Source organism: Mytilus trossulus, unplaced genomic scaffold, assembly GCF_036588685.1.
Source record: "Mytilus trossulus isolate FHL-02 unplaced genomic scaffold, PNRI_Mtr1.1.1.hap1 h1tg000158l__unscaffolded, whole genome shotgun sequence".
NCBI lineage: Eukaryota > Metazoa > Mollusca > Bivalvia > Mytilida > Mytilidae > Mytilus > Mytilus trossulus.
Window position 1 is genome coordinate 3881490 of NW_026963304.1, and position 26760 is coordinate 3908249.

A 26760-nucleotide genomic window follows, 5' to 3' on the forward strand; every position below is an offset into this window, starting at 1 on the left:
AGTGTAAGATAGATGTGCTGATGGAAAGTTATTACTTTGTAGAGATGTTTCAGTTGTGGATGAACTCAATACATTGCTACTGTAGTACCACTGAAGTGCTTGGAAGTATTGAAGAGAAGAATAAGTGTCTTTATCCACCAGTCATTCTTGTTGGTTCACATAAAGACGAAGTTGAGGCTTCTGAGGAAGTAAAGGTATATATTAGTATTAATATTTGATATTTTAACTTGAAGTAGCGGAAATCATCTCTTTTTTCATGAATTTTAGTATTAAGCTTTAGTGGCAATTGGACATGCTTTGATACTAAATCTGCCCTTGAATTTTTACTAGATAACATTTTTGCTCGCTTTGGAGATTCCGTATATCGTCAGGTTATCGGAATTCCAATGGGGACTAACTGTGCACCACTTATTGCGGACCTGTTTTTATATTGCTATGAGTTACAATTTATGACAAAAATCAGCAAAGACCCATCGAAACAACATCTGATACACAAATTTAATAATATTTTTAGATATTTGGATGATATTTTATTTCTCAATAATGACGACTTCAGTATGTATACTAAAGAAATTTATCCTGTTGAACTTACTTTAAATAAAGCTAATACTAACAATGACCACTGCCCTTTCCTCGATCTTAATATATATATCATTAACGGAAAGCTTAATACTAAAATTTATGATAAAAGAGATGATTTCTCATTTCCTATCGTTAATTATCCATTTTTAGATGGTGACGTTCCCTTGTCAACATCTTACAGTGTTTATATATCTCAACTTGTACGATTCGCTCGTGTATGTAGCAATGTTTTAGATTTTAACGAGAGAAATTTATGTATTACTGAAAAATTATTACACCAGGGTTTTCGATATCGCAAACTAGTCAAAACATTTACTAAATTTTATCATCGGTATAAGGACATCATTCATAAATCTAGCTCAACATGCAGACTTCTTATACGTTCAGGTATTTCACATCCAATATTTTATGGAAATATTCTTTATAAAGCACAAAAATGTCAGTATTCACCTCAGAAGCTAACAAAACCTTTAAATAGACTTATTTAGAAGGAATATAGTTACGATAATGTTGTCAGGTCATTAAAGATTGCATATTTTGGCGTTAATATTGATTCACTTATAAGGTCTTTGCATCGGAACTAAACACATTTTTGTCGAGCCTTCGACTTTAGTCGAAAAAGCGAGACTAAGCGATCCTACATTCCGTCGTTGTCGGCGTCGTCGTCGGCGGCGGCGTCCACAAATATTCACTCTGTGGTTAAAGTTTTTGAAATTTTAATAACTTTCTTAAACTATACTGAATTTCTACCAAACTTGGACAGAAGCTTGTTTATGATCATAAGAAAGTATCCAGAAGTCAATTTTGTAAAAATAAAATTCCGTATTTTACTTATAAATGGACTTAGTTTTTCTGCGAGGAAACATTACATTCACTCTGTGGTTAAAGTTTTTATTTTTTATTTAAGCATTTCTCTGTGCTAAGTGTTCTTACGTTTGTTTTTACTGTATTCCTGTCACATAGTGTTGTCATTGAAGCGATATTTTATAGCATTATATTAGCCATATTAGCGGGAGGTTTGGCTAGCCATTAACTTAGGTTCAACCCATCCTTTTTTTCTTAAAATGTCTTGTACCAAGTCGGTGACATCCTGTTAGTTCGACGACTATTATTCCGACATCCCATTATTCCGACAGCCCATTATTCCGACATCCTATTATTCCGACAGCTCATTATTCCGACAATGCATCTGTCATTACTTTATAAGTAAAATTCTCTAAAAAAACAACTCCGCTCTCGATAATATTTGTAGTTGTCTGTTTGTATTCCGATTATTCTTCTCATGCTGGATATTTTTTTAAGTGCCTTGAAGTTGATACACATGCTTATTGCAAACTGCTCAGTCCTTATTCTCGTCCCCTTTTTTCGTCATTTTTCTGTCCATTTTCATTCTTTGCTGTTCCAGTCTCTGTTTTTTCTTTTGTGTCTTGATATACCTTCATTTGACTAGATCTTCGATTCCCCCTTTTCAAATCAAGGGAGTGAGATTTCAGCACTATCAGCTATATAAATAAATATACCAGAGTTGAATATCTCAATACGCCCTCTTTGGTCGTAATACTTTAAACCCCTTGTATCACTCAACTAAGTTTTATATAATTTTGCGGAAAATGGTGACAAATGAAGCGTCAGTTAAAAAATTAAGAAATTCACGAGACTGTTTGTGGAACTACATATATTCGTGCGTACTGCAGGGGGCATTATCATTGTCTAGTGATGTATATCCAACCTAATTGTGAAACGGTCTCTGATTTATAATAATCATTGACAAAGCTTTTATGTTTTTTGTCATAGACTTATTGAAGAAAACGACTTTATTTTTTAGATTGAGGATGCATGTAGAGATTGCCTTGATAAATATGTTGAAGATGTTTCGGCTGATGCACGAAGACACATTAGTGATCAGTACGAGTACTTTATTTCAAACACAAAAGATAATCCGAGTGTATTCCAGCTAATACGGCAAAATCTCTTGAACTTAGCCACAACAATGAAAACATGGAATCAAGACTATCCTATTAAATTTATTCAGTTGGAAAAATGTCTACAAGAGAAAAAGAAGGAGTTACCAATTATTTCCTTGAATGAAATTAAGCACATATCTACTAAAAGAATTAATCCATTAAACCATGAAGAACTTATGTTATATTTGAATTTTCATCATGACCTCAGAGCTTTGGTTTATTTTGAGGATATTCCAGATTATATCATTTTAGATACTCAATGGTTGTCTGATGCTTTTAAATGTATAATAACAGCAGAGAAATTTCAATCAAGTGCCAGACGGCATCTTTTTACGGATGAATGGAATGATTTGAATATTAGAGGAATATTACATAGTGTGGTTTTGGACCAAATATTAGAAACAAATAAGAAAATCTTTAAATTTGAGGAAAAGCAAATCTTGTTTCAACATAAAGATCATATATTGAAAGTGATGGAGAAATTTGATATTATAATACGTCCAACTGTATCAGACAGAGATGACACTGATACAAAACCTTGCTATTACATACCGTGTATGGTTAAAGAGGTACCGGACTGTCCTATAAACGAACAATTTAATGTGACAGAAAAAAACTGTACAAAATCCACTTGGTTATGTTTCAAATTTAAATTTCTACCAGGACATTTAATGAATCATTTGATTGCTTCACTGAGCCGGAAGTACGAAATTGCAGAAGTACCTGTTTGTGGACAAAAAAAACGGCCAATAGCTCTTTTCAGAGGAACTGTCGTCTTTAAGTTACAGAAGACTTCAAAATTACTTGTGAAGAGATATCCCAATGTGATTCAGATTCAGGTTTGGGATTTTGGGAAACATTGTAACATTGATAGATGTCTTTTCAAGGACATTGATGATTTTGTTACAGGAGAAATAAACACTATAATAAGAAAAAGATTTAAAATGACGACTGTAAAATTTGACAAAATGTTGGGATGTAGCCTTGCAGAACCGGACTGTGTGACAGGATTCTATGAGCAGGATGCAGATTATTTTTGTGACATTTGTACAGAAACCCATATCAGTGAATGGTCTGATGATGAACCGATACAGGTAATGAATTAGTTAATTGTTTGATAGGAACGATTTCATCTTATTCATGTTATTGCATCAATTTTAATATGTTAGTCTAGAAGTCATTATACAACATGTTCTGACTACCTGTTCTTACTATATTCCATTCTCGTTTAGTAAATATTAAACACAAATAGTATTTACTGTAATTTATTTGGTTCTTTGTTATATCTGTCATTTTTATATCAAATTGACGCCAATATATGTATGTCTAATATATTGTTTCTAGAGAATACTTGTCATGCTTGTATATGTCTCCTAGTCTGGTTTCGGTTACTTTTGATTAACCTTAATGATTTTGGTATATTTTTTAAAACTGGCATGTTTCAAAGAGACGACAACCCGACAGAAGAGCAGACAACAGCCAAAAGCCACCAATTTGTCTTCTACGCAGGGAAAAAAATTCCGCACCCTGATGTGGTCAACAGCTGGTCCCTAAACATAAGAGAATACTAGTTCAGTGAAAATGGACGTCACACTAAAACTCCAAAACATATGAATAAACTAAAATAAAAAAAAAAATCCAGAAGCTCCTGAATTTGAACAGGGGCATAAATGAGGTTACACAAGTTTTGTGAAATCTTAATCCTCCCATATACTACTAGCCAATGTAGAATAAAGAAACACATATCAATACGCACGTAACAAACTCTGTTTAAAATAATTGCGAGTTCGATGTCAGTATTGATAACAAAAGAAACTTAGCAAAGTGATAATGAAATTAACAAATAAATTTTACAAAATTTTGATTTTTTCGAAAAAAACTAAGGATTTTCTTATCCTAGGAAAAGATTACCTTAGCCGTATTTGGCACAACATTTTTGGAATTGTTGGGTCCTAAATGCTCTTCATCTTCAAACTCGCGTCTGGCGTATTAAATTATAATCCTGGTACATATGATAACTATTTGTACGTCCGTTGATGATAAACTGAATTACCGTTTAACCATTGTCCATCCATTAATATTTCGTACACTAATTGTGAAATTTGCTTAAATTGAATTATCCTCGCTATTTAACACAATATTAAGTTTGACGAAAGAAAGCATTTTTTCTGTTAGATAAACCTGTATTTTCATCGAATTTACGGTATTGTTTGGGTTTAAAATCAAGACTGCTTTAATGTTTTTGATATACGAATTGTAGTTCCAGTCTGTCAGTTAGGGTACTGTAAGTGCCCTACGTAAATTCATCACAAATCGTGTCATAATTTGAATATGCTTTTTTGATACTTTCTATTAAAAAATGTATAGTTTCAAGGATAATAAATATTTCTTGTGCCTGTTATCTTTAAAATGCGGCTCATTTACAAGCCTACAGTGTGCATTTTTTGAAGGCCTTGCACAGTTACTTAAAATATATGGGCAATTTATTTCTTTGTTTTGGATTTTGAGAGAAAAGGTTACATTCTCATTGAAAAAATTATTAGAAAACCATGGAATTTGAAAAAGCTGAAACAAATGCATGTAAAATGTATAAGTAATGTCTTTGAAAAGCATAAGGGGAGTTTATATTATTGAAACCAAATAAAATAAAAGTCTCACAGATCAGGTCAATAAATATATACTAATAGTTTCCCTAACTGATTGCATTTGCCTCTGATTAAACGACTTATAAAGGACCCATTTTATTCTTGAAACAATTTCAGTTTAAACAATAACATGAATTATAATATTTCGTTTTTTTCTTGTCTAAGCTGTTTATTAAAGATGACCATTGTGGTTTTCTTCGAAGTAACATGTTTGGTAATACTATATTATATCAATGATTTCTATAAATCAAAAAACGCAGTTGACATTATAATTGAGCATCAGGAATAACTGTGTTAAATGGGTAAAACACAATGTTGATTATATTTCAAAAAGAGAGGAACAGATCATAGGGACACTTAAACATATTATTATAGATAGACATATCAATTTCCAATACTGATTAATCTCATTTTGAATCAATGGATTTTGGAAATATCATTAGAAGTATCAGATTAACAATGATGATTCTGAAATAATAATTATTGTGAAACTTGTTTCCTAAGGACACAGGAAATTGCTTCATAAATCAGTTTACTAGAATAAAATCTTCAAATTATTCTAAGAAATAGGTGAGTACGACAGCGTTTAGACAAAATAGCATCTTGATTTACTCAAATAGATATTAAACTACATTACTGGTATAATGCAAATTACAAACTTCATAAGCAACAACTATCTCCAGCTCATATTGAAAATCATCAACACTTGCTCATCAAATATTTGCCTTATTAGTGTGATACTCATGTCTAATATCATATTGCATATGTATTGCCCTCAAAAATACTTGTAATTATGAGTAATTATGATTTTCTTTTAAAAGTAGTCAAAGATGAATTTCATCAAATCGACAAATCGACTCCAAACTAAAAAGCTTTGAATCAGATTAAATTGTTAGTGGCATTGAATAGGATACAAGATATTGGAGATTATAAATGCTGACACTTGGTAAAGATCCTTGTGAGATATGAAAACCGTTTTGTTTAATTAATAGTCAATGATTTTTGTAGAAATGAATATACTTAATTGAAATTTGTTGTGCTTTCATGAAATATATCAATGATAACAATAATGACATTTTCAGAATACGGGTATTTATGAGAAGAAACCAAAACAGACGGGACTAGTCTTGATTGTTAATTTTATGTTCAGTGGGAGAGCTAAAGAGAGAAGAGGTAATGTCCAACTTTAACTTTCAGATTTTAAAGAAGAATATATTATTAGCATGATTATAAAATATGGTAACTGACACATACCGCATAGCGGTTTGTTTTTGTGGGTGACAGATTTCTCGATTTAGGAGCAATAGAATATGCAAAACCATTTGAAGGATTCTAGACACATAGACGAAGTATATTAGCAAAAATGAAAGACAAAAATACAATTATCATTGAACAATAACACAATGACCGGATGTCTAAGTATATAGCCACGTCAAATGGATATAAAAATACAAGAATAAACAGTAAAAGTAATATTCATAAAGACAATAACACGTTATTAAAATGATAATCAGCGTCATTATCCAGAATCTACTTCAAGACTATCATGTGTCATTTGTGATTTTGATACGGAATATTAGTCAACAAGGTCTTGATACCATCCGATGAACTTTTTTAGAAAAATGACGAGACATTTTTTTTGGCATACCCCTGATTCATCAACTTTCTACTCAACTCTGTTGACGTTTTACAAAGTCTGAGTAGGAGCTGCAAGCACTTGAATACCAAAAAAAAAAAGGGATAATATATCTCGCATATGCAGGTGAAGTTTGTATATTTCTATTAGGGTGGGGGGAAATTGATAATTTCAAAAACAAAATTGTCCCTTTTGTCATAGATTCTGGTACTGAGATGACCATGTATGTAAAATTTAAGGTATAGGTCTTACAATGAGATAGATGTTGAATAAATTGTTACTGGAAAGAACATCAATAAAAGAGGGACGAAAGATACCAAAGGGACAGTCAAACTCATAAATCTAAAACAAACTGACAACGCCATGGCTAAAAATAAAAAAGACAAACAGAAAAACAATAGTACACACGACACAACATAGAAAACTAAAGAATAAACAACACGAACCCCACCAAAAACTAGGGGTGATCTCAGGTGCTCCGGAAGGGTAAGCAGATCCTGCTCCACATGTGGCACCCGTCGTGTTGCTTAAGTGATTACAAATCCGGTAATAATATATCTGAAAGTGAAATTAAATTACTTGGCTTCTTTGATCTTCTTGTTTTTTACATGTATCTAAAAAAATTCCGATTCATATGAAAATAAGAAGAGGTCGGCTAGGAGAGACGCACTGTTCGCTCCCATAGGAATGCCGATAATTTGTCCAAAAAGTATATAAGAAACATCAGCATACTGATCACTTGTTTCTCTGTGTAGCATTTTTTACCTTTTTGTTCAATAATTAAAAAGATGCCGTAATTGGTAACCCAAAGTAATCAATTTATAGCGTATGCTACAGCTTTTATGCATTGTGGATTATTTCTTTTAGACAAATTAACAAATTCAACTGGAAATGGTGGTCTTTCAAATACTGTTTCAATCCCTAACATCACTGCATGAAGAGATATTCATTGTCGAAATCAGGATATGGTGTACAAATTGTTACACCTCATGTTTGTAGTATACCTTTTTTTGTCGCAAGATTATTGTTTTCTGTTTGGTATTAGATTAATATTAAGATTCATTTTGTTACATCTTGTTATCAATTTATTTGGCCATCGTCAATGGCAGTCAGCAGTGTTTAAGAACATCAGTTGTTCAGCCTGCTAGTCAAATGCGTTTTGTTAAAATATACTTTTTCAATTTTTTGAACTTTTGAGAAATGTTATATATATATATATATATATATAGATACATGTATATTTGAAATCAAGAAAGAATCCCAATTCCAATGAAAAAGGTTATTGAATTTGTTTATGTTGCAAAAGTACATTTTCAATGCCGTTTTCTGATTTTTAAAATTTTTTTTTTATTAAAATTAAGAATTGATTTAAATGCACTTTACAAATTTTATTCTTCACTGTCATATATAATCGAGAAAATTGCTTTCCAAATCAATAATCGATTGTAATTAAAATGAAACTTGAGTAATTTAAGGGACCCCCTTGATAGATCCGTGTTTTACTTGCTCGGATACTAATAATTAAAAACAATATTTTTGTATCTATTCTATATTCTATATTCAAAACTACATCTAAACATTTACGCTACAAATTTGCTACTCCCTCAGTTTATGGTTACACGTGCTGTTCTTATCTATCAAGTCATGAATATGCATTAGCTATGTAGGCGTGTCAAAATCGTATCATACGCGATAATGACCAGCCAGTTCACACTGTAATGATTTCATTAACCAGTATTAAAAAGATAAACATAACATCCCCGCCCACAAATTAGAAATTTCTAAAAATTTCTTACTGGTCAATGAAATCTATTTATTTAAAAATTATGAAATAATAATAATAAAAAAAAAAAAAAAAATTGAAACAATCTCTCAGCAAAATACGTATTGTACTTTAATATACACACTTTTTAAACTTGAAAAAAAAATATAATAAGTTCTCATAAAATAATAATTCTATGTGTTAAATTAAATAACTTCAAAATTTGTTTAGTCTTAAAAAAAAACTAAAAAAAAAACCAGACAGTTTTAAATGATCTAGAATAAAAGATTTCTTTTTCTTCGTATAAATATGCAGTAAAAAAAAATTATGTCGAAATGTATATGAAAACAGAAAACAATAAAAAAAAAAATCAATTAAAATCAATGATCATAGTTTAAACTTGGTTCCCAGTGTTATTAATGTAGTCTTGAAACATTGTGAAACGGAAATTCTGTTTATCTGATCTGTCAAAATGACAAGTGTGCATAAATTTTATAGTTACAACTCAACTAATCTAACCACTAAATCTCATTAAAACTCATTATGTAAAAACCACAATCTTGATAGCTCTGGACGCGGATGAATACCATCATAATATCCAGTAAAAGTGTAACTAGAAAACGTATGTTTTCGTTTTCTTTGTTTCCGTGTTTGCACTAAATCATTCGACAAACTTGGGGAATGTACATGTAAAATACGGTTGATGTCACGAATATAACTATTTAACTGCTCTATTTGAGTATGTAAACAAAGATCATCTTCACGAAATTGTTCTGGATTTGAATGATTATGGAAAACGTTCCACCAATAAATAGAATATACCGGAACCTCTATATAAATAAGTTTGACATTTTCGAAATTACGAACGAAAAAGTAAATTTCTTTGTAGATCGAATAAATATGATGTACACTGTCATTCCCACTACTTTTCAAAGAAATACTGCCATTCCGTTCTTTCTTAGTTAAATCGTTCGTCCCTAACCACACAAACAATGTAATGTTAGTATACTGTTTTATAAGTTCTGCTAAATTTAGCTTCAAAAAATTAAATTGTTCCTTTGTAGTAGCTCCTGATTTATAACACCATTTAATTGAATTTCGGAAATCAAGTTGATTTTGTAAACATCGACCTTTGCTGTCAGATAAAATAACCGGAACACTTGTTAAATTATTGTTTAAATAAGGAATTTCTTCAATTTTCGACAATTGTTTGCGTATGTTATTCATGTAAACATTTAAAACTAAAGTCACAATATTAATAAATATAATTTGAGTCCTCCACCATGATAGATCCGTGTTTTACTTGCTCGGATACTAATAATTAAAAACAATATTTTTGTATCTATTCTATATTCTCAAAACTACATCTAAACATTTACGCTACAAATTTACTACTCCCTCAGTTTATGGTTACACGTGCTGTTCTTATCTATCAAGTCATGAATATGCATTAGCTATGTAGGCGTGTCAAAATCGTATCATACGCGATAATGACCAGCCAGTTCACACTGTAATGATTTCATTAACCAGTATTAAAAAGATAAACATAACACCCTTTCATTAAATTTGACTTACATTTAGGTTATTTTATGTACTGAAAAAGTGCGTATCCCTCTAAAGACCTGCGGTAAATGCAATTGTCAGTAAAAGTGCTTTATTGATGTTCTTTTTGGTCAACACCATATCTTGATATGATTTGAAATTACTCAAAAAACTTTTCCAATCTGTCCATGAGTGATTTCAATCACTTGGATTCTTTTTTTTTTATTTTTATTTGAATCAGGTTCTGACAAAGATGTTAATGAGCTCACACATTTCTTCAGAAAGGAACTAGATTATCAGGTAGAAAATCGATCAGATATGACAAAGAGCAAATTACAGGATTGTTTCAATGACATTGAAAGTGAATACCTAACAGAGAAGTCAACGGATTATCATTCCTTTGTCTGCATAGTTATGAGTCATGGAAATAAGGTATCACATTTATTATTATTCAAATATTTATATCCTTACGTATCAATGTTCATTTTTGTAGACCCTCCGGCGTTAACCAAGTACACAACAGCCTATCATTTCAAAAGGAAGAAGACCTGGATGCTTCATTATGTGTATATGTTACAGGCATTTTCTAAAATTAGGCACTTTGTAAAATGACTGAAATTTTTAGGCATTTTCTAAAATGCCTGCATGATTTTGGCATTTTACAAATTGACTATTATTTTCAGGCATTTTATAAAATGCCTGAAAAAATTGTAAGGCATTTTACAAAATGCCTAAAAGACTTAAACTGAATATAATGTACTTAAAATTAAACTACTTGAAATATCAAATAGATACTTTTATTCTATCATTAAATAAAGCATGCAATTTAAACAGTTACAGATTTTTAATTGTTTTTGAATTATTTACATAAACAGTGAAGTTGACAATTATTTGTTGCTACATGTACATGATGTAAGGTTTGGATGAGAGCGACTGTTGCACATTTGTCCCGACTTTTTGCAAAGACAACGTTTAGTATTACATGCTACGACTAGCACTACAGCCACATTTTGTGTAACCCTGACCATCACACAAAGACACTTTACTGACAGCTTTTCTAAAGGATATTTCATTATCATAATTTACAGATTGAATAGCAATAAAGTAACTGTCAGACAGTTCAAACTGATTCCTGGTGTAAAGACCACGTAGTATTCCTTCTTTAATTCCCAGTTGATAACCATGCTCTTTCTTTCCAGTCACAACAGCCATAAGGTTAGGGGTCATCCATAATTGTCAACAATTTTCCAAAGTGTACAAAACGTACACTTGGGTGGAGGGGGTTAAACAATCAACATTTTACCGTACGCCTTTTTAAAAAAAATAGAAGTAAAACAGCCAGATATTTTTCAATCTATTTTCAATGCAAATTTTTATATGAAACTGAACAATAATAGACAGGATCTTCTTTTTATTAAGAATGATTGATTCTTGTCTTTAAATATCTGAAACGGTTGATGTACTCTTTTTGAGGGAGGAGGGGGGGGGGGGGGGGGAGGTCGGACAAAGTGTATGTTTTCTTCACTTTGAAAAAGGGTTGACAACTATGGCTACATTTTTAAAGAATAATCTTTAATTTATTTTACTCAACCCTTTTGTATAGATTTACAAAATATTTTTATTATCTATTTCATGTATTTTATATTTACACAATTTGCTTGAAACAGACCAGGCAATTTGTGAAATTTCCATTAAAAATTTCAGGCATTTTACAAAATGACTAGGTTTTTTTAGGCATTTTACAAAATGCTTGACAATTTTAGGCATTTTAGAAATTGCCTAAAAATTCAGACATTTTACCAAATGTCTAAATTTAGAAAATGCCTGTAACATATATACATGACATAATATAGATGCCTTATGTAATGATGTTTCTGTCTGTCATATGTCAATTGTCTTTGCCCTGATTGTCATAGTCAGAGACTTATTGGTAAAAAAAGTTTATATTATTTGAAGTGATCATTTTGATTTCTCTCTTATTATGAGTAATAGGATTAACTATATCTAATATGTGCGTACCTTGGAAGGTCCTCATGCCTGTCAGACAGTTTTTACTTGACTTTGACCTCATTTCAAGGATCTGTGAACAAGGTAAAGTTTTCATGGTCAGGTCCATATCTCAGATATTATAGGCAATATGTCTACTTTATTTGGTGTATTGAATGATTGTACATGTCCATCTGAAAGGTCATCTAACCTTGACCGCAATTTCATGGATCAGTGGGCAATGTTATGTTTTTTTTTGTGGTTTGATTGTCTTCAATTACCATAAGCAAAAGGTCATCTATATTTTATGTAGATATGGAATAAGTGAAAGATGCATATATTTGTCCGGTAAGTTTCATCTGACCTTGACCTCATTTTCATGGCTTATCGGTTAATGTTCAGATTTTTGTTGTGTGATCTGTTTATCAGGTACTTTAAGCGAGAGGACCACAGTATTTGGTATATGGCACGATTGTGAGGTGTAAGTGCCTGTCTGCCATGGGTCATCTGACTGTGACTTCATTTCCATTGGACATTCATACTGTTGAGTTAATTTGATACTTTGAGTAAAACCTTTACAAACTTTCATGATGAATTTGATGATACGTAAAACAGGTATTTCAGCGTATGTACTTATGTTGTTTTTTCTAGAGAGCATAGTTCATTCAGAGAGAGAGATAGAGAGCTTTTTATGAACAAATTCAAGAAGTTTAGTTCATAATTATTCACTAATGCAAATAGCAGTTAACATTGGTATATTGACTTCATGAATTGTGTAGACCAAAACAAATTATATATCACCGTTACTTTTCACAGTTCAACTCTTGTAAAAGTATAACAATTTAGTTAAAGCTTATAAAGAAAATATAAAGGAATATGAACATCAACATCATGAGGCGCTTCCTCAGTAAACCCTTAATTTTCCTCTCTTATTTTTGGCTTACATTTTCACCAATAAAAGGGTAGGGATACATGCATCATATGTCTTCTTGGAATTCACTGTTGTATTTCATATTCATGTTGAATATGACAAAATTTTGGGTACCTTAAAAAACGGTCGAAATCACTAGTGGGCATATATTATTGTGTGTTCTGAACATGTTTTCATTAGAAATATACATGACTGTTAAAATGTGAAGCAAAACATATTGTAATCTAAAATGCTACTAATTTTCTTAACTACCTCTACCTCGAATGAAAGGTTACCACAGATTTCATTGTAAACAATATGCACTAGTATATTTAATGGTAACATTCCCGAGTTATGTCTCTGTGAGATGGAACACAGATATCATAACTGGGAACCAGTATATAAACAAAATTGATTTTCTATGAATATTCAAGATCTCCCCAAAAGAGGCGTGTTTTGAGAAACAGCTGTATTTACAAAGTGCAACCTTAAACTATTGAATAATTCGAAAATTCTGACAAACAAACTTATTTTTCAAACATTGCCAAAAACAAAAAATAACGTTGAATTCCTGCAAAAAAAACCTGCTTACACAATCAAAGTTTATTTACCTTGAAAGTAACAAATTTTTTTTTGAACTTGACCGTTTTTAGTTTACTAAGAAATTAAAACAATTAATTTTTTATAAAATATATCCACAATAAACCATGTAATATTGGTTTCCCAACCATATACTACAAAATACCCCTGTCAACGGAAAAGCAGACACTAAATTGAGTGTTTTGACAGTATGTCACTATCGAAGTACTATCTTACAGTTTGTACTTATGTAGGTTATCTTACATCTGTAGGCATAAAATTATACTTTAAGCATTTTTAAATGTTAATTTTTCTGCCTAAGTGAGTTTTTTAACAATATATATGGAAGTTGTTAACGACCTTGATTGGCTATGCAGTCCTTGCACGGTCGGTTAATTTAATAATGATAGATTTATGATATTTACTATAAAGTTACATGACTATCAGTACAGTTCATTTTGATGAGTATCTAAATCCCTGTTCTCTAGGGTATGGTTCAGCGACCTTGAATTGTTGCAATATTGGGGTCCATCAAATTGTCTTTTTTCCAATTTTCTGCATACAGGAGAGAGATATATCTGTTACTGTATGATGTTTATAATAGTCATCCAGAAACAAAAACTCACAAGAACGCAAACTAACATATAAAATTGAGAAAGGAAATGGTGAATATGTCAAAGCGACAACCACCCGACCATAGAGCAAACAACAGCCGAAGGCAACCAATGGGTCTTCAATGTAACATATGCATTGATAGATTAACTGGTGATTATCTCTCAATGACTCTAAGCTAAAGCATAAAGGTTTAAATGCTCATTGTATTTTAGTTTGAAGGATGTGCTTTAATTACATAATGTGGCTCACCTGCATTCATGTACTGGCATTTGCGTCTGGCGTCGAAATTTTCTAAAAAACTTCTCGGAATATCTTAAAGTTCTATGAAATGCAATCGTTCCAGCTGTTTTTAACAATAGTCATTAGAAGAGACAGTTGTACCACTTCCAGATAAATAAACTCCTCATAGATTCCAGGATAACATTTTGTTTTTACGTATAGGCCAGATGCGCGTTTCGTCTACAAAAGACTCATCAGTGACGCTCGAATCCAAAAAAGTTAACCTATGGTTATACAGGGTTAACACCGTAATTTATCGACACTGCATTTCTTTATTTTGCCCAACAAGGTTAAATCTGCGAATTTGTGTTGTCCCCCTTTGAGGGATTTTAACACCGCATGTACTATGTCAAGCACTCAAGACAATTCAATCAACATGGCAATATTATATAGACATTTTGTTGGTCGAGTATACCCCCGCCTTTGCCGCTTGTCTGTTGTTAAACCACAGTACATGATGAATTTTGGAATTAGATGGTATAACTTCCAGATCAGCTATTTTGTTTGTCGTAATTGACAATACTCGACTCACCATGACTCCATTCACTATTAGTTTTGTTCAATTCTAGTTAATTTGTCTATATGAATTCGGTTTTAAACATTGCCTGCATTTTTTGGAAACAAATTTGGTGCTAGCAGAAGATAATAACTGCTTTTGCCGAATATTCTTGAAGTTTGTACAGTATATGTATAAATGTATATGTATTTCATTGATTTTATTATTTCAGAAAGGAATAAAAACAGAAGATGAACATATATCTGTAATGGAAATAACAAAACCTTTTAAAAACAAACCTGGAGGAAAATTTAATGGTAAGTTTCGATAATATGTATGGAAGTAAACATGAGACATTATACATGTTTTTGCCTTGCCGTGCGGAGTAATGAAGATTTGTACATCCAATAAAATGTGTATTTTCCTCGAGAATCACCTAAGAAAAATATGTCTTTTCGAGAAAGAACAAATCTTCATATCTCAAAGTCATGTGAAATGAATATATCATTGAACTGCTTATACCTTTTTGTTTCAACCTGGGAATTAAATATTTATTCACATGGAGTTTTTCATATCCGCTTGCATTTATAGCTTATCAATACATAGACGTACATCAATAGTTTTAATTATGTATTTCGTAACACGTTTTTTCTCCTGTTTGAATTGATGTCTGAAATAAGTCATGACATGATATGTAAAACAAAGAAACCGAGAGAAATTTGGCAAGATGGGAATATATGCTATGTCCAGTATCTGTCTCAACCAATCAAGTACCAGAAGAACAAATGTACATTGCATTGAGTCACTCATTGTCACTGTACCAAATATGTGTTGTTGTATGTTTATATGTCAGCCGCTTTTATTGATTTCTTAATGTTTATAATGAAATGTTTACATGATAAACGTGGACCAGTGATGTATTTTACGTTTGTAAGAGCTTGAAAAAAAGTAAACTTTAAATGGGATGATGACATTTGAGAAAACTTTTATTTTTAAAGCTAAGATTGGCAAATACAAGTAGTACAGTAGTTTGCAAAAAAAAATATTCGGTCAAATTTTCTCATTAACCAAGGGGTGTTGTTTTTTAACTAGATAATTTTATTTTTTTTAAAGACAAAGGGTAAAAATTAAGTGAGTAAATAACATGTGTAAACATATGTATATATATTTATATAAACATTTAGATAAGTCAAACCTGAATAAGCTTGTGTCTATTACAAACTTTAGTCATATTTTGCCAAGACGTATAAAATATCTACGAGAAAATCTGAAGTTAGGCAATTTGATATACGATTTAATGGAAAAAAAGTGTAATGAACATGTGGTTATATTTGTTTTACTTTAAATTTTTCGTTGTCTCGTCTCAGTGTTGTAAATTTGTTCTATTTTTCTTTTATCCTTTTTTGTCACTTAATATCTTTTGCGTGTCATCTATAGGCTAACAATTTTGTTTCAGGTAAACCAAGGTTGTTTCTTATTCAAGCATGTCGTGGGAAACAAATACAAGAGAAAGTGGATGTATCAAATACACTTGATCAAACCAGCGAGCATGATGAATGTCCTGAATACAGTCAAAGTAGAAGTGGAACATCCAGCTCATCAGATGATGATTGTTATACTGATGGATCAACAGATATTCCTAAAGTGCCAAAAGATGCAGATATTATAGTAGCATTTGCAACAACACCAGGTTATTTAAGTTTTGTTTTTATTTTAGATATGAAATTACTTTGCAATTTTGACCAGCCAGGAAAAGCTAATAGCATCAAATTTTCAATGGTATCAAACACTAATTGACCACCAGAATACAAACCAACCATAACATTTTCTGTCTTCTTGAACTTATGGTCAAATGCGTTGGCTTTCGGTGTCACCTGCAGCGAATGCTATATAATTCATGTCATAAGGATGCTTAATTAATTTAATGCACATACTTTGGAAGATATGCATACTTTTGTTTTTTAAGCAAAATTATCAGACAACTCTGGGATCCTATAAACAGATTAAGATTTTGTCTTGGAACAAATATTTGTACTATTTTCCATAGTTTTGCTATTAAATGTTTATGAACACTGTAATATGATCAGCAATATAAGCAGCCTGATGCATATCACTCAAAGTTTGTGCGATCACGGAAAATAATTGAATTAAATTCATTTTGAATATATACTAATTCCTGGGTAAATAAAAATGTGATCTTTCAAAATGAAGTAAGAAACAAGTATTATTTGCAACCACTGCTCTTGACGGCCCTTTTTCAACTTATTCAAAAGAGAGTAAAATTGAGTATACTAGGTTTATATATATATACAATCATAAATCAAACGTAATAGAAAAATAACAGATAACACAATATGTCTAAAGGAAAAAACGATGAACATATGCATAGCAGTTGACAATATGTCTCACAATGGAGATTGGTTTATGCGTATCCGACCAACATCGGATGGTGATCTCAGGTGCTCTTGACAGGGCAGTTGATTCTGCACAACTGACGGAACCAATCGTGTTACATATAGGAATCCTACTTTGTAAAGGATCACTCTGATTCAAACACAAAATTCTCTGAAACTGACTTTATCAAGATGCTTGATTTCTTGATTGACAACATATTTGTTACGTTCTGAGGATGTGTTTTTCAACAGACTGTCGGCATTCCAATGGGAACAAATTTTGCCCCTTTTCTTGCCGACTTCTTTCTTTATTATTATGAGGCTGACTTCATACAGGAACTTCTTAGGAAGAAAGATAAGAAGTTAGCTTTATTCTTTAACTCTAAATAGATGATGTTCTTTCACTAAATAATTCAAAATTTGGTGACTGTGGAACGCATCTATCCCATCGAACATCAGATAAAGGATACTACAGATACAGTTAAGTCGGCCTCATATCTTGAATTACATCTAGAAATTGACAATGAGGGTCGGTTGTAAACAAAACTTTTTAACACAAAAGAGATGATGTCAGCTTTCCAATTGTGAACTTTCCATTTCGAGGTAGCAACATTCCAGCAGCACCTGCATACGGGGTATATATCTCCAAATTGATACATTTGATTGCATTTCTATCATGATTTTCTTGAAAGAGGGTTGCTGCTCACAATGAAGCTATTAAACCAAGAGTTCCAAATAGTGAAGTTAAAAATGTCCCTTTGTAAATTTTACGGACCCCATCACGAGTTGGTTGACCGTTATGAAATAACCGTTTCACAAACGATATCGAATATGTTCCTTACGTCGTAACTACAATCCCCTTTCCTTTCATGAATGTGACCTACCGGATTTGTTATTACATAAGCAACACGACGCGTGCCACATGTGGAACAGGATCTGTTTACCATACCGGAGCACCTGAGATATACCCTAGTTTTTGGTGGGGTTCGTGTTGCTTAATCTATAGTTTTTTCTATGTTTTGTCGTGTTTACTAAAGTTTGTCTGTTTGTGTTTCATTTTTAGCCATGGTGTTGTCAGTTTATTTTCGATTTATGAGTTTGACTGTTCCTCTGGAATCTTTTGTCCCTCTTTTATCAAACTGGCATACTTTTGTTTGGTTAACAATTACAGCTACTCATAGTTGTCTCTGTTTGACCAAACTTATTGCAGACTCAATGTAAATCTTGAAATATACGAAAAGGAGCTATATTTTTTTGCTGAATTCAATTTTCGAATAGTTTTCTCTGATCAAAATAGATTTTCGATTTGCATTATAAAAATATTCGATAGACAGTTAGGAATCAATCAATTAGATGTAATTTGATATCTTCAGTACACGGAATCCTCAAATAGGAAATATATATTAAAGAAATTTGTTGTATGGGATAATTTATAGAATATTAAAAATTTCAATAAATTAAGGCAACAGTAGTATACAGGTGTTCAATAGTTATCAAAAGTACCAGGATTGTAATTTTATACGCCAGACGCGTGTTTCGTCTACATAAGACTCATCAGTGACGCTCAGATCAAAATAGTTAAAAAGCCAAACAAATACAAAGTTAAAGAGCATTGAGGACCCAAAATTCCAAAAAGTTGTGCCAAATACGTCTAAGGTAATCTACTCCTGGGTTAAGAAAATCCTTAGTTTTTCGAAAAATTCAAAGTTTTGTAAACAGAAAATTTATAAAAATGACAATATAATTGATATTCATGTCAACACCGAAGTGCTGACTACTGGGCTGGTGATACCATCGGGGACGAAACGTCCACCAGCAGTGGCATCGACCCAGTGGTGTAAATAGTTATCAAAAGTACCAGGATTGTAATTTTATACGCCAGACGCGCGTTTCGTCTACATAAGACTCATCAGTGACGCTCAGATCAAAATAGTTAAAAAGCCAAACAAATACAAAGTTAAAGAGCATTGAGGACCCAAAATTCCAAAAAGTTGTGCCAAATACGGCTAAGGTAATCTACTCCTGGGGTAAGAAAATCCTTAGTTTTTCGAAAAATTCAAAGTTTAGTAAAAAGTCATAAATAGAGTGAGAGAAACAAAACCAGATTACAAACTAAAACCAAGGGAAGCACATCAATTATAATAAGAAAACTAAAGTGGAACAAACTCAAACGCCAACATACATAGAAACGAACTATTTGATAACAATTATCAAATTTCTGACTTAGTACAGGACATAAAACATACATAGGCAACAGTGGTTTTTTCTCTGACAATACGTTTCGATTAACAATGGTTAATTTCGTTTCTTAGAAATAGAAATTGCATAATAATATGGTTTCGAAATATTGGTACAGAGTTTTACTATCTTAAATTAGGTGAATCTTGACACTTTTCATTGCAGGCTATAAAGCAAGTCGCCATCCAAAATTGGGATCACGTTTCATAAGAGCATTCTTGGATGTTGCTAGGAGAAAATACAAAGATTTTGATGTAGAGGATATATTGCGAGATGTAAGACAGAAATTAGCAGAAAATCTTGAATATGAAGGAAAATCGGGAAAATGTCAGATGGGAATAGTAGAATCCACATCCAGAAAGAAATTTTTCTTTTAATGTAAATCAAAATGTTGAAGGTAGAATGTTGATGTCAAACTATATATAACATGTACTACTCCAATAAATGCATAAGTGTGGTCTGTTGTTCGTCTTTTGCTATCATTGCAATAGTGTTTTCATTTAATTTTCCCTTCTCTTTTTTTTTCTTCTTTTTTTTCAATGTATTCTATATTAAGAAAAACAATTTGGCTCACCATACATGATGTGCAAAATTTATCAAAAGATTGACTCCTTGTTTGATTCGTTTCCTTAAGATTTGTTTCTTTTGTTAAACACTTTACATATCTTTTGGAAAGCGGAAATCTAAAGTGTGAAGGATAAACAAATAATTCATATAAATCTGACAGCATCAGTCATTAAACTATTTGTGGATTCTTAGAAATTCCAAAGAACTTCTGGACAATTTTAAATTTCGGTCTATTTCTGAAATTAATTCTTATATACCTTTTGATTTTTTAACCCGATAGCCTACAACCCCCTTGTGAAATTATAAAATTGTTTTGTATAAACATTGAACGACAAAATTTCTCCCTATGTGACGTATACATTTTCTAAAGTCAGACACGCGAAGCAATGAATGTGTTTTTAATTTAATAGATTCCTTTTTGGTCGTATATTGGTATCACATCGGCGTCCTCGTCGTCTGTAGTCATCATCGTCGTCGTCCGAAGACATTTGGTTTTCACACTCTAACTTTAGTAAAAGTAAATAGAAATCTATAAAATTTAAACAAAAGGTTTATGACCATTAAAGGAAGGTTAGGATTGATTTTGAATGTTTTGGTCCAAACAGTTTAGGAATAAGGGACCAAAAACAGGTCCCAAAATAAGCATTTTTCTTGGTTTTTACACAATAACTTTAGTATAAGTTAATAGAAATCTATGAAATTTTAACACAAGGTTTATGACCACAAAAGGACGGTTTGGATTGATTTTGGGAGTTTTGGTCCCAAAGAATTAGGGACCAAAAGGGTCCAAAATTAAACTTTGTTTGATTTCATAAAAAATTGAACTGTTGGGGTTCTTTGATATACCGAAACTAACCGTGTTCTTTGTTTTTTTATTATGGGCCCTGAGTTTTCAAGTTGGTCTTAGTCGGGGTCCAGAATTAAACTTTGTTTGATTTCAACAAAAATTCAATAAATGGGGTTCTTCAATATGCTGAATCTAACCATGTATTTAGATTTTACAATATTTAGGACCGGTTATCAAATGTTCCAGATTGAGGTCTAAAGGGTCCAAAATTGAACTTTATTTAATTTCATCAAAAACTGAATTCTTGGGGTTCTTTGATATGATGAATTAGATTCGGATATTGGAATACCACAAAGGGATGGTAAGAATTGTCTTTGGGAGTTATGGCTCAAACCGTTAAGGAATAAGGTGCAAAAAGGGGGGGGGGAGGGTTTCCAGGTTAATGGACAATTACTTAAGTACAAAACATAATTTAAAAGCAGTGTAAGGTTGGTAATTGAAACTCATTTTAACAGCACACCTAAACTGCTCTTAAATTATGTATATTGGAAATTTGCCAAAAACTTTGTTATTAATAAATTCCATTGGAAATTTGCTAAAAACTTTAGTTTAATGAACTTTATTGGACATTTGCCAATATAACATGCATTGGAGTTATCTTTCTTTGTCCAAAATAGTAGTCAAATCAACTTAAATCATGACTATGACATTTTATATTTTATGATGTATTTAAATGAGTAGTTATTGTTGAAAAAACCATTAGTAATTTGAATTGAGATCATTTTTGGAATAAGGGAAAGGGGGAGGTGAACAAAAATTGGTGGGGTTCAAATATCAAAAAATTATTATTCAACAACATAGTGAATTGCTCAAAAGCAAAAAAAAAAACATTTTAAGTTCATTAGACCACATTCATTGTGTCAGAAACCTATGCTGTGTCAACTATTTAATCACAATCCAAATTCAGAGCTGTATCCAGTTTGAATGATGTGTCCATACTAGCCCCAACCGTTCAGGGTTCGACCTCTGCGCTCGTATAAAGCTGCGCCCTGCGGAGCATCTGGTTTGTAAAATTGTTTCTTTTAAATCTGTAACACAGTGATAAGTGGGGTTCCCATATTTTGACTATTTTATTTATTATGTCGGTTCTGTTCAAGCATCGTTGTAAACATATATTAGTTTTCGTACAAGTGAGAGGTTTAACGATATAAAACCAGGTAGCAAGTCAGGAATATGACAGTTGTTGTCTCTTCGTTTTTAATGTGTTTTGTCATTTTATTTTGACATGTGATTAGGAACTTTCCAATTGAATTTTCCTCGGAGTTCTGTATTTTTGTGATTTTAGGTTTTTTTTACCAGTTTATAGGAGTTAAAGTCCTAAAATATTTCTTCATAGGATCTTTATGTTGTTGTTATTTTCTTGGTAGTACAACGTGTAAACTGGTTCCAGAATGGTTTTGTGGGTAAAATTGGAAAAGTATGCAATCAACTACTTCTACAGTTTTCATTCCAGAGTTTTGTAACTAAATAAACGGATTGATCCTCAATGCTCTTCAACTTTTTACTTGTTTGGCTTTATAAATATTTTGATATGAGCGTCACTGATGAGTCTTATATAGGCGAAACGCGCGTCTGAAGTACTAAATTATAATCCTGGTACCTTTGATAACTATTTACACCACTCGGTCGATACCACTGCTGGTGGACGTGTCGTCCCCGAGGGTATCACCAGCCCAGTAGTCAACATTTCGGTGTTGACATGAATATCAATAATGTGGTCATTTTTTAAAAATTTCCTGTTTACAAAACTTTGAATTTTTCGAAAATCTTAGGATTTTCTTATTCCATAGATTACCTTAGCCGTATTTGGCACAACATTTTTGAATTTTTTTATCCTCAATGCTCTTCAACTTTTTACTTGTTTGGCTTTATAAATATTTTGATATGAGCGTCACTGATGAATAAAAGCAACAGTAGTATACCGCTGTTCAAAACTCATAAATCCAGGGACAAAAAACAAAATCGGGGTCACAAACTAAAACCGAGGGAAACGCATTAAATATAAGAGGATAACAACGACATAACACCGAAACGTAACACACACAGAAACGGACCAAGCATCAGACAAAACACCACGAGAATAACAAATATAACATGAAAACCAAATACATGAATTTGGGATAGACCAGTACCGTGCCACGTCTGATCTCAATATCTCAAAAATAAGAGAAAACACAAACGACTCAACGTTAAAATGCAACACACACAGAAACGAACAATAATATAACAATGGCCATCTTCCTGACTTGGTACAGGACACTTTTAAAGGGGAATAAAAGTGGTGGGTTGAACCTGGTTTTGTGGCATGTCAAACCTCGCACTTTAATGGCAAAGTTAAATATAACATTGAAATGACAACATAATATTACAGGACTACAATACAAATAAATAGGAGAACATATTAGACAAAGAAAAACATGATTAATAGATAACAAAAAGCATCAGGTTTAAAATTCAATACGCCAAAAACGCGCCTTGTCCGCACAGGACTTACAAGTGACGCCCAGATATAAAAGATCGAAAGTGAAAAAAGTACAAAGTTGTACAGCACTGGAGATAAAAAGTTGAAAAGGTTTCGCCAAATACGGCATTGTTTTTATGCCCGGGATAAGAACATTCTTATTATATAGAACAATTCATGCTATTGCAAACAGTAAATTTTATCAAATGAATATGAAAAAGATATACATAAAGAAACTGAAGTATTAACTAATTACAGAAAACTAAACCCGAATACATAACGCCCACCTATAAAAGATCGAAAGTGAAAAAGGTACAAAGTTGTACAGCACTGAAGATCAAAAGTTGAAAAGGTTTTGCCAAATACGGCATTGTTTTTATGCCCGGGATAAGAACATCCTTATTATATAGAACAATTCATGCTATTGCAAACAGTAAATTTTAACAAATGAATATGAAAGAGATATACATAATGAAACTGAAGTATTAACTAATTACAGAAAACTAAACCCGAATACCTAATGCTATTAAAATTTAACACAGAATAGACACACCCGAATCAGTCCAGGCGTCAACGTAATTACAAAAATGTGACTTCACATACGATGGCGAAAAGGTACAAACGTTATGCCACATTTGAATTTTTGAAATTTAGAAACAGCATGACGTCACATATGAAAAACTATCAAAGTGAGATAGAATTAAGATTGATTTAAGATTATATCAGAACTAAATACTGATAATTAATTTAAACAAAATGCATATTGCATTACTTATTAATAGCAATTAACTGTAATATATATATGTCCAGTTTGTTATGAATCCAACTTCAAACGTAAATAATCGTACACAATTTAATATAATTAATAAAGGCGGTGATTAATTTTTCTATCCGTAACACCTAAATATAAAAAGACGTCAACACATTTGACAAAATCCGATGAGAATTACAAATATAACATTAAACATGTAAACTAAATACATGAATTTGGGATAAACAAGTACAGAAACACGTCTTATAGTAATGCGAATTCACATTCAGCAAAACAAGTCACAATCGGGAATAAGTCACGTTTGGTAATTAAAAGATTAGACGACATAATGACAAACCACAATCTACCATGTGGTAAAAATGTCCTTAGCTAGTTTGGTTAAAGAGACATCATATGGATCCACCAATTCGTGATGGTGTCCATAAAATTTACGGAGTGTCAATTTAAATCTGTCCTCCTCATAACTTTGTTGGAGCAGTTTCTGTGTAAGGAGCACACTCCTGTATATGAAGTCCGTATAGTGTGAACAAGCACGTGAATAATGTATCAATTGTGATATGTAAACACCATACGAAGGGGCAGAGGGTATGTTACTGCTGAGAAATGGGAAATTGATAATTGGGAAGTTGAAATCGTCCCGTTTATCATAGATTTTCGTGTGAAGTCGTCCATCTACGTCAATATTGAGGAAAAGATCAAGGTATGAAGCAGTCCTTCTAGTATCAGTAGTATCCTTAATTTCAAGTTCACTGGGCTATATGAGATGTAAGTATTGGCTGAAGTATGGGTTGTTCAATGATAAAACATCATCAATATATCGGAAAGTAAAATTAAAGAATTTCGCAAGGTGCTTTTTCTTTTTGTCTTTAAGAAGGTTCTGAATAAATTCTGCTTCATACGAATACAAAAACAAATCAGCCAGCAGGGGTGCACAATTAGTACCCATTGGAATACCGACTGTCTGTTGAAATATAAATCCTCCAAACTCAACAAATATATTGTCGATCAAAAAGTCCAGCATTTTAATAATATCATCTTCAGTATATTTTCTGGAAGATTCAGTGTGATTCTTCACAAAATATGAATTATTGTATCCCAAAACAAGAAATTTGTATCTACGATTCCCATTTTTATAGAAAAAGCTCTGTTTTATGAGATGGTGAAGTCGATCTTTCAACTGAGCATGGGGAATAGTAGTATATAGCGTAGAAAAATCAAAAGTTTTTATGTTGCTGCAAAATTGCAAAGATTGTGATCGAAGGTTAAGTAGTAGATCTTTCGAATTTTTGAGAATCCACATCTGGTTAACACCACTGGTAGAATATATCTCCTCACAATATTTTTGAAGCCCATCTTTAACTGTAGAAAGAATAGTAGTCAATACTTTAGAAAGATGTTTAGTCGAACATTTTGAAGACCCAGCTATGTATCGTTCTTTATATGGAGTTTTGTGTAATTTAGGTATCCAGTATAATGAGGGCAAGTTTTCTTCGTTTTCTTTGATGTTGATACCAAAAGAAAGAAGGACAGATTTATGATTTTGTAAAATTTCATCCTTGGTAAATGATGTTAAAGAATATGTAGGATTACCAGTAGTTTTATCAATTCCAAGCTCTGTAGTGAGACATTGCAAATAATGTTTTTTACATATGAAGACAATATTATTGGAGGCTTTATCTGCCGGAACAACGACATATTTGTCATGCAAAGAGGATAAAGCATCCACAACCTCCGGATTCTTGAAAGGGTTAGAAACTCTAGTACTCATATTACATCTTAGTTTTTGTATGCGCCTCTGAATACATGATCGAATAGCTTTGATCCATTCAGACAGAGTGTTCAGGTCGGGTTCGTCTGGTTCGCGCTTTATCCATTTTCTTGCATAGTCCTCACTAGTACTGCATCCATCAGTAACTTGAAATTCTTTTTCAATGATGAGTCTTATATAGACGAAACGCGCGTCTGGCGTACTAAATTATAATCCTGGTACCTTTGATAACTATTGTATCCATGCAGAAGCTTTCGTATTATGTAAATATTTAAGGAATTTTTACTTATTAGGTAACATTTCAGAGAAATTTACATAATACGGTTCAACACAGACATTTTTGTCTTTACCTTATTTTCTCTGCTATTGTAAAAACAATAAATAAATAGAAAACCATAGCAATGGAATTTTTACACATGCAAATTGATTATTCTTAATTATTGAAATCACCTTTATGGGACACTTTAATTTTGGAAAAAGGGGACTAGATGATGAAATTTAAATATATCCTAATTCCTTTGTAAATAATGAATAGAATCTTTCAAAATGAATTGAAAAACAAGTATTATTGGCAACCACTGCTCTTGACGGCACATTTTTATTTTACTTATTCAAAAGAGAGAAAAGACGAGTATACTACTGATGAGTCTTTTGTAGACGAAACGTGCGTCTGACTTATATACAAAATTTAGTCCTGGTATCTATGATGAGTTTATAT

General features: G+C 32.0%; 2 protein-coding genes across 3 annotated transcripts in view; both read left to right on the forward strand.

The window, feature by feature from the left end:
• Positions 1-26760, forward strand: part of LOC134700479 (uncharacterized) — a 521631-nt gene that overhangs the window by 205134 nt on the left and 289737 nt on the right. The gene's annotated exons all lie outside the window — the stretch shown is intronic.
• Positions 2412-20085, forward strand: LOC134700490 (uncharacterized). Of its 2 annotated transcripts, none has more exons than XM_063561878.1 (6): positions 2412-3640; positions 6274-6364; positions 10373-10563; positions 15229-15313; positions 16453-16686; positions 19793-20085. In XM_063561878.1, the coding sequence occupies exons 1-6, from the start codon at positions 2573-2575 to the stop codon at positions 20002-20004; spliced, it is 1881 nt and encodes a 626-aa protein (XP_063417948.1). In that variant the 5' UTR covers positions 2412-2572; the 3' UTR covers positions 20005-20085. The 2 variants fall into 2 exon arrangements, with proteins under 2 accessions (XP_063417948.1, XP_063417949.1); XM_063561879.1 differs by having other exon boundaries at positions 10373-10431.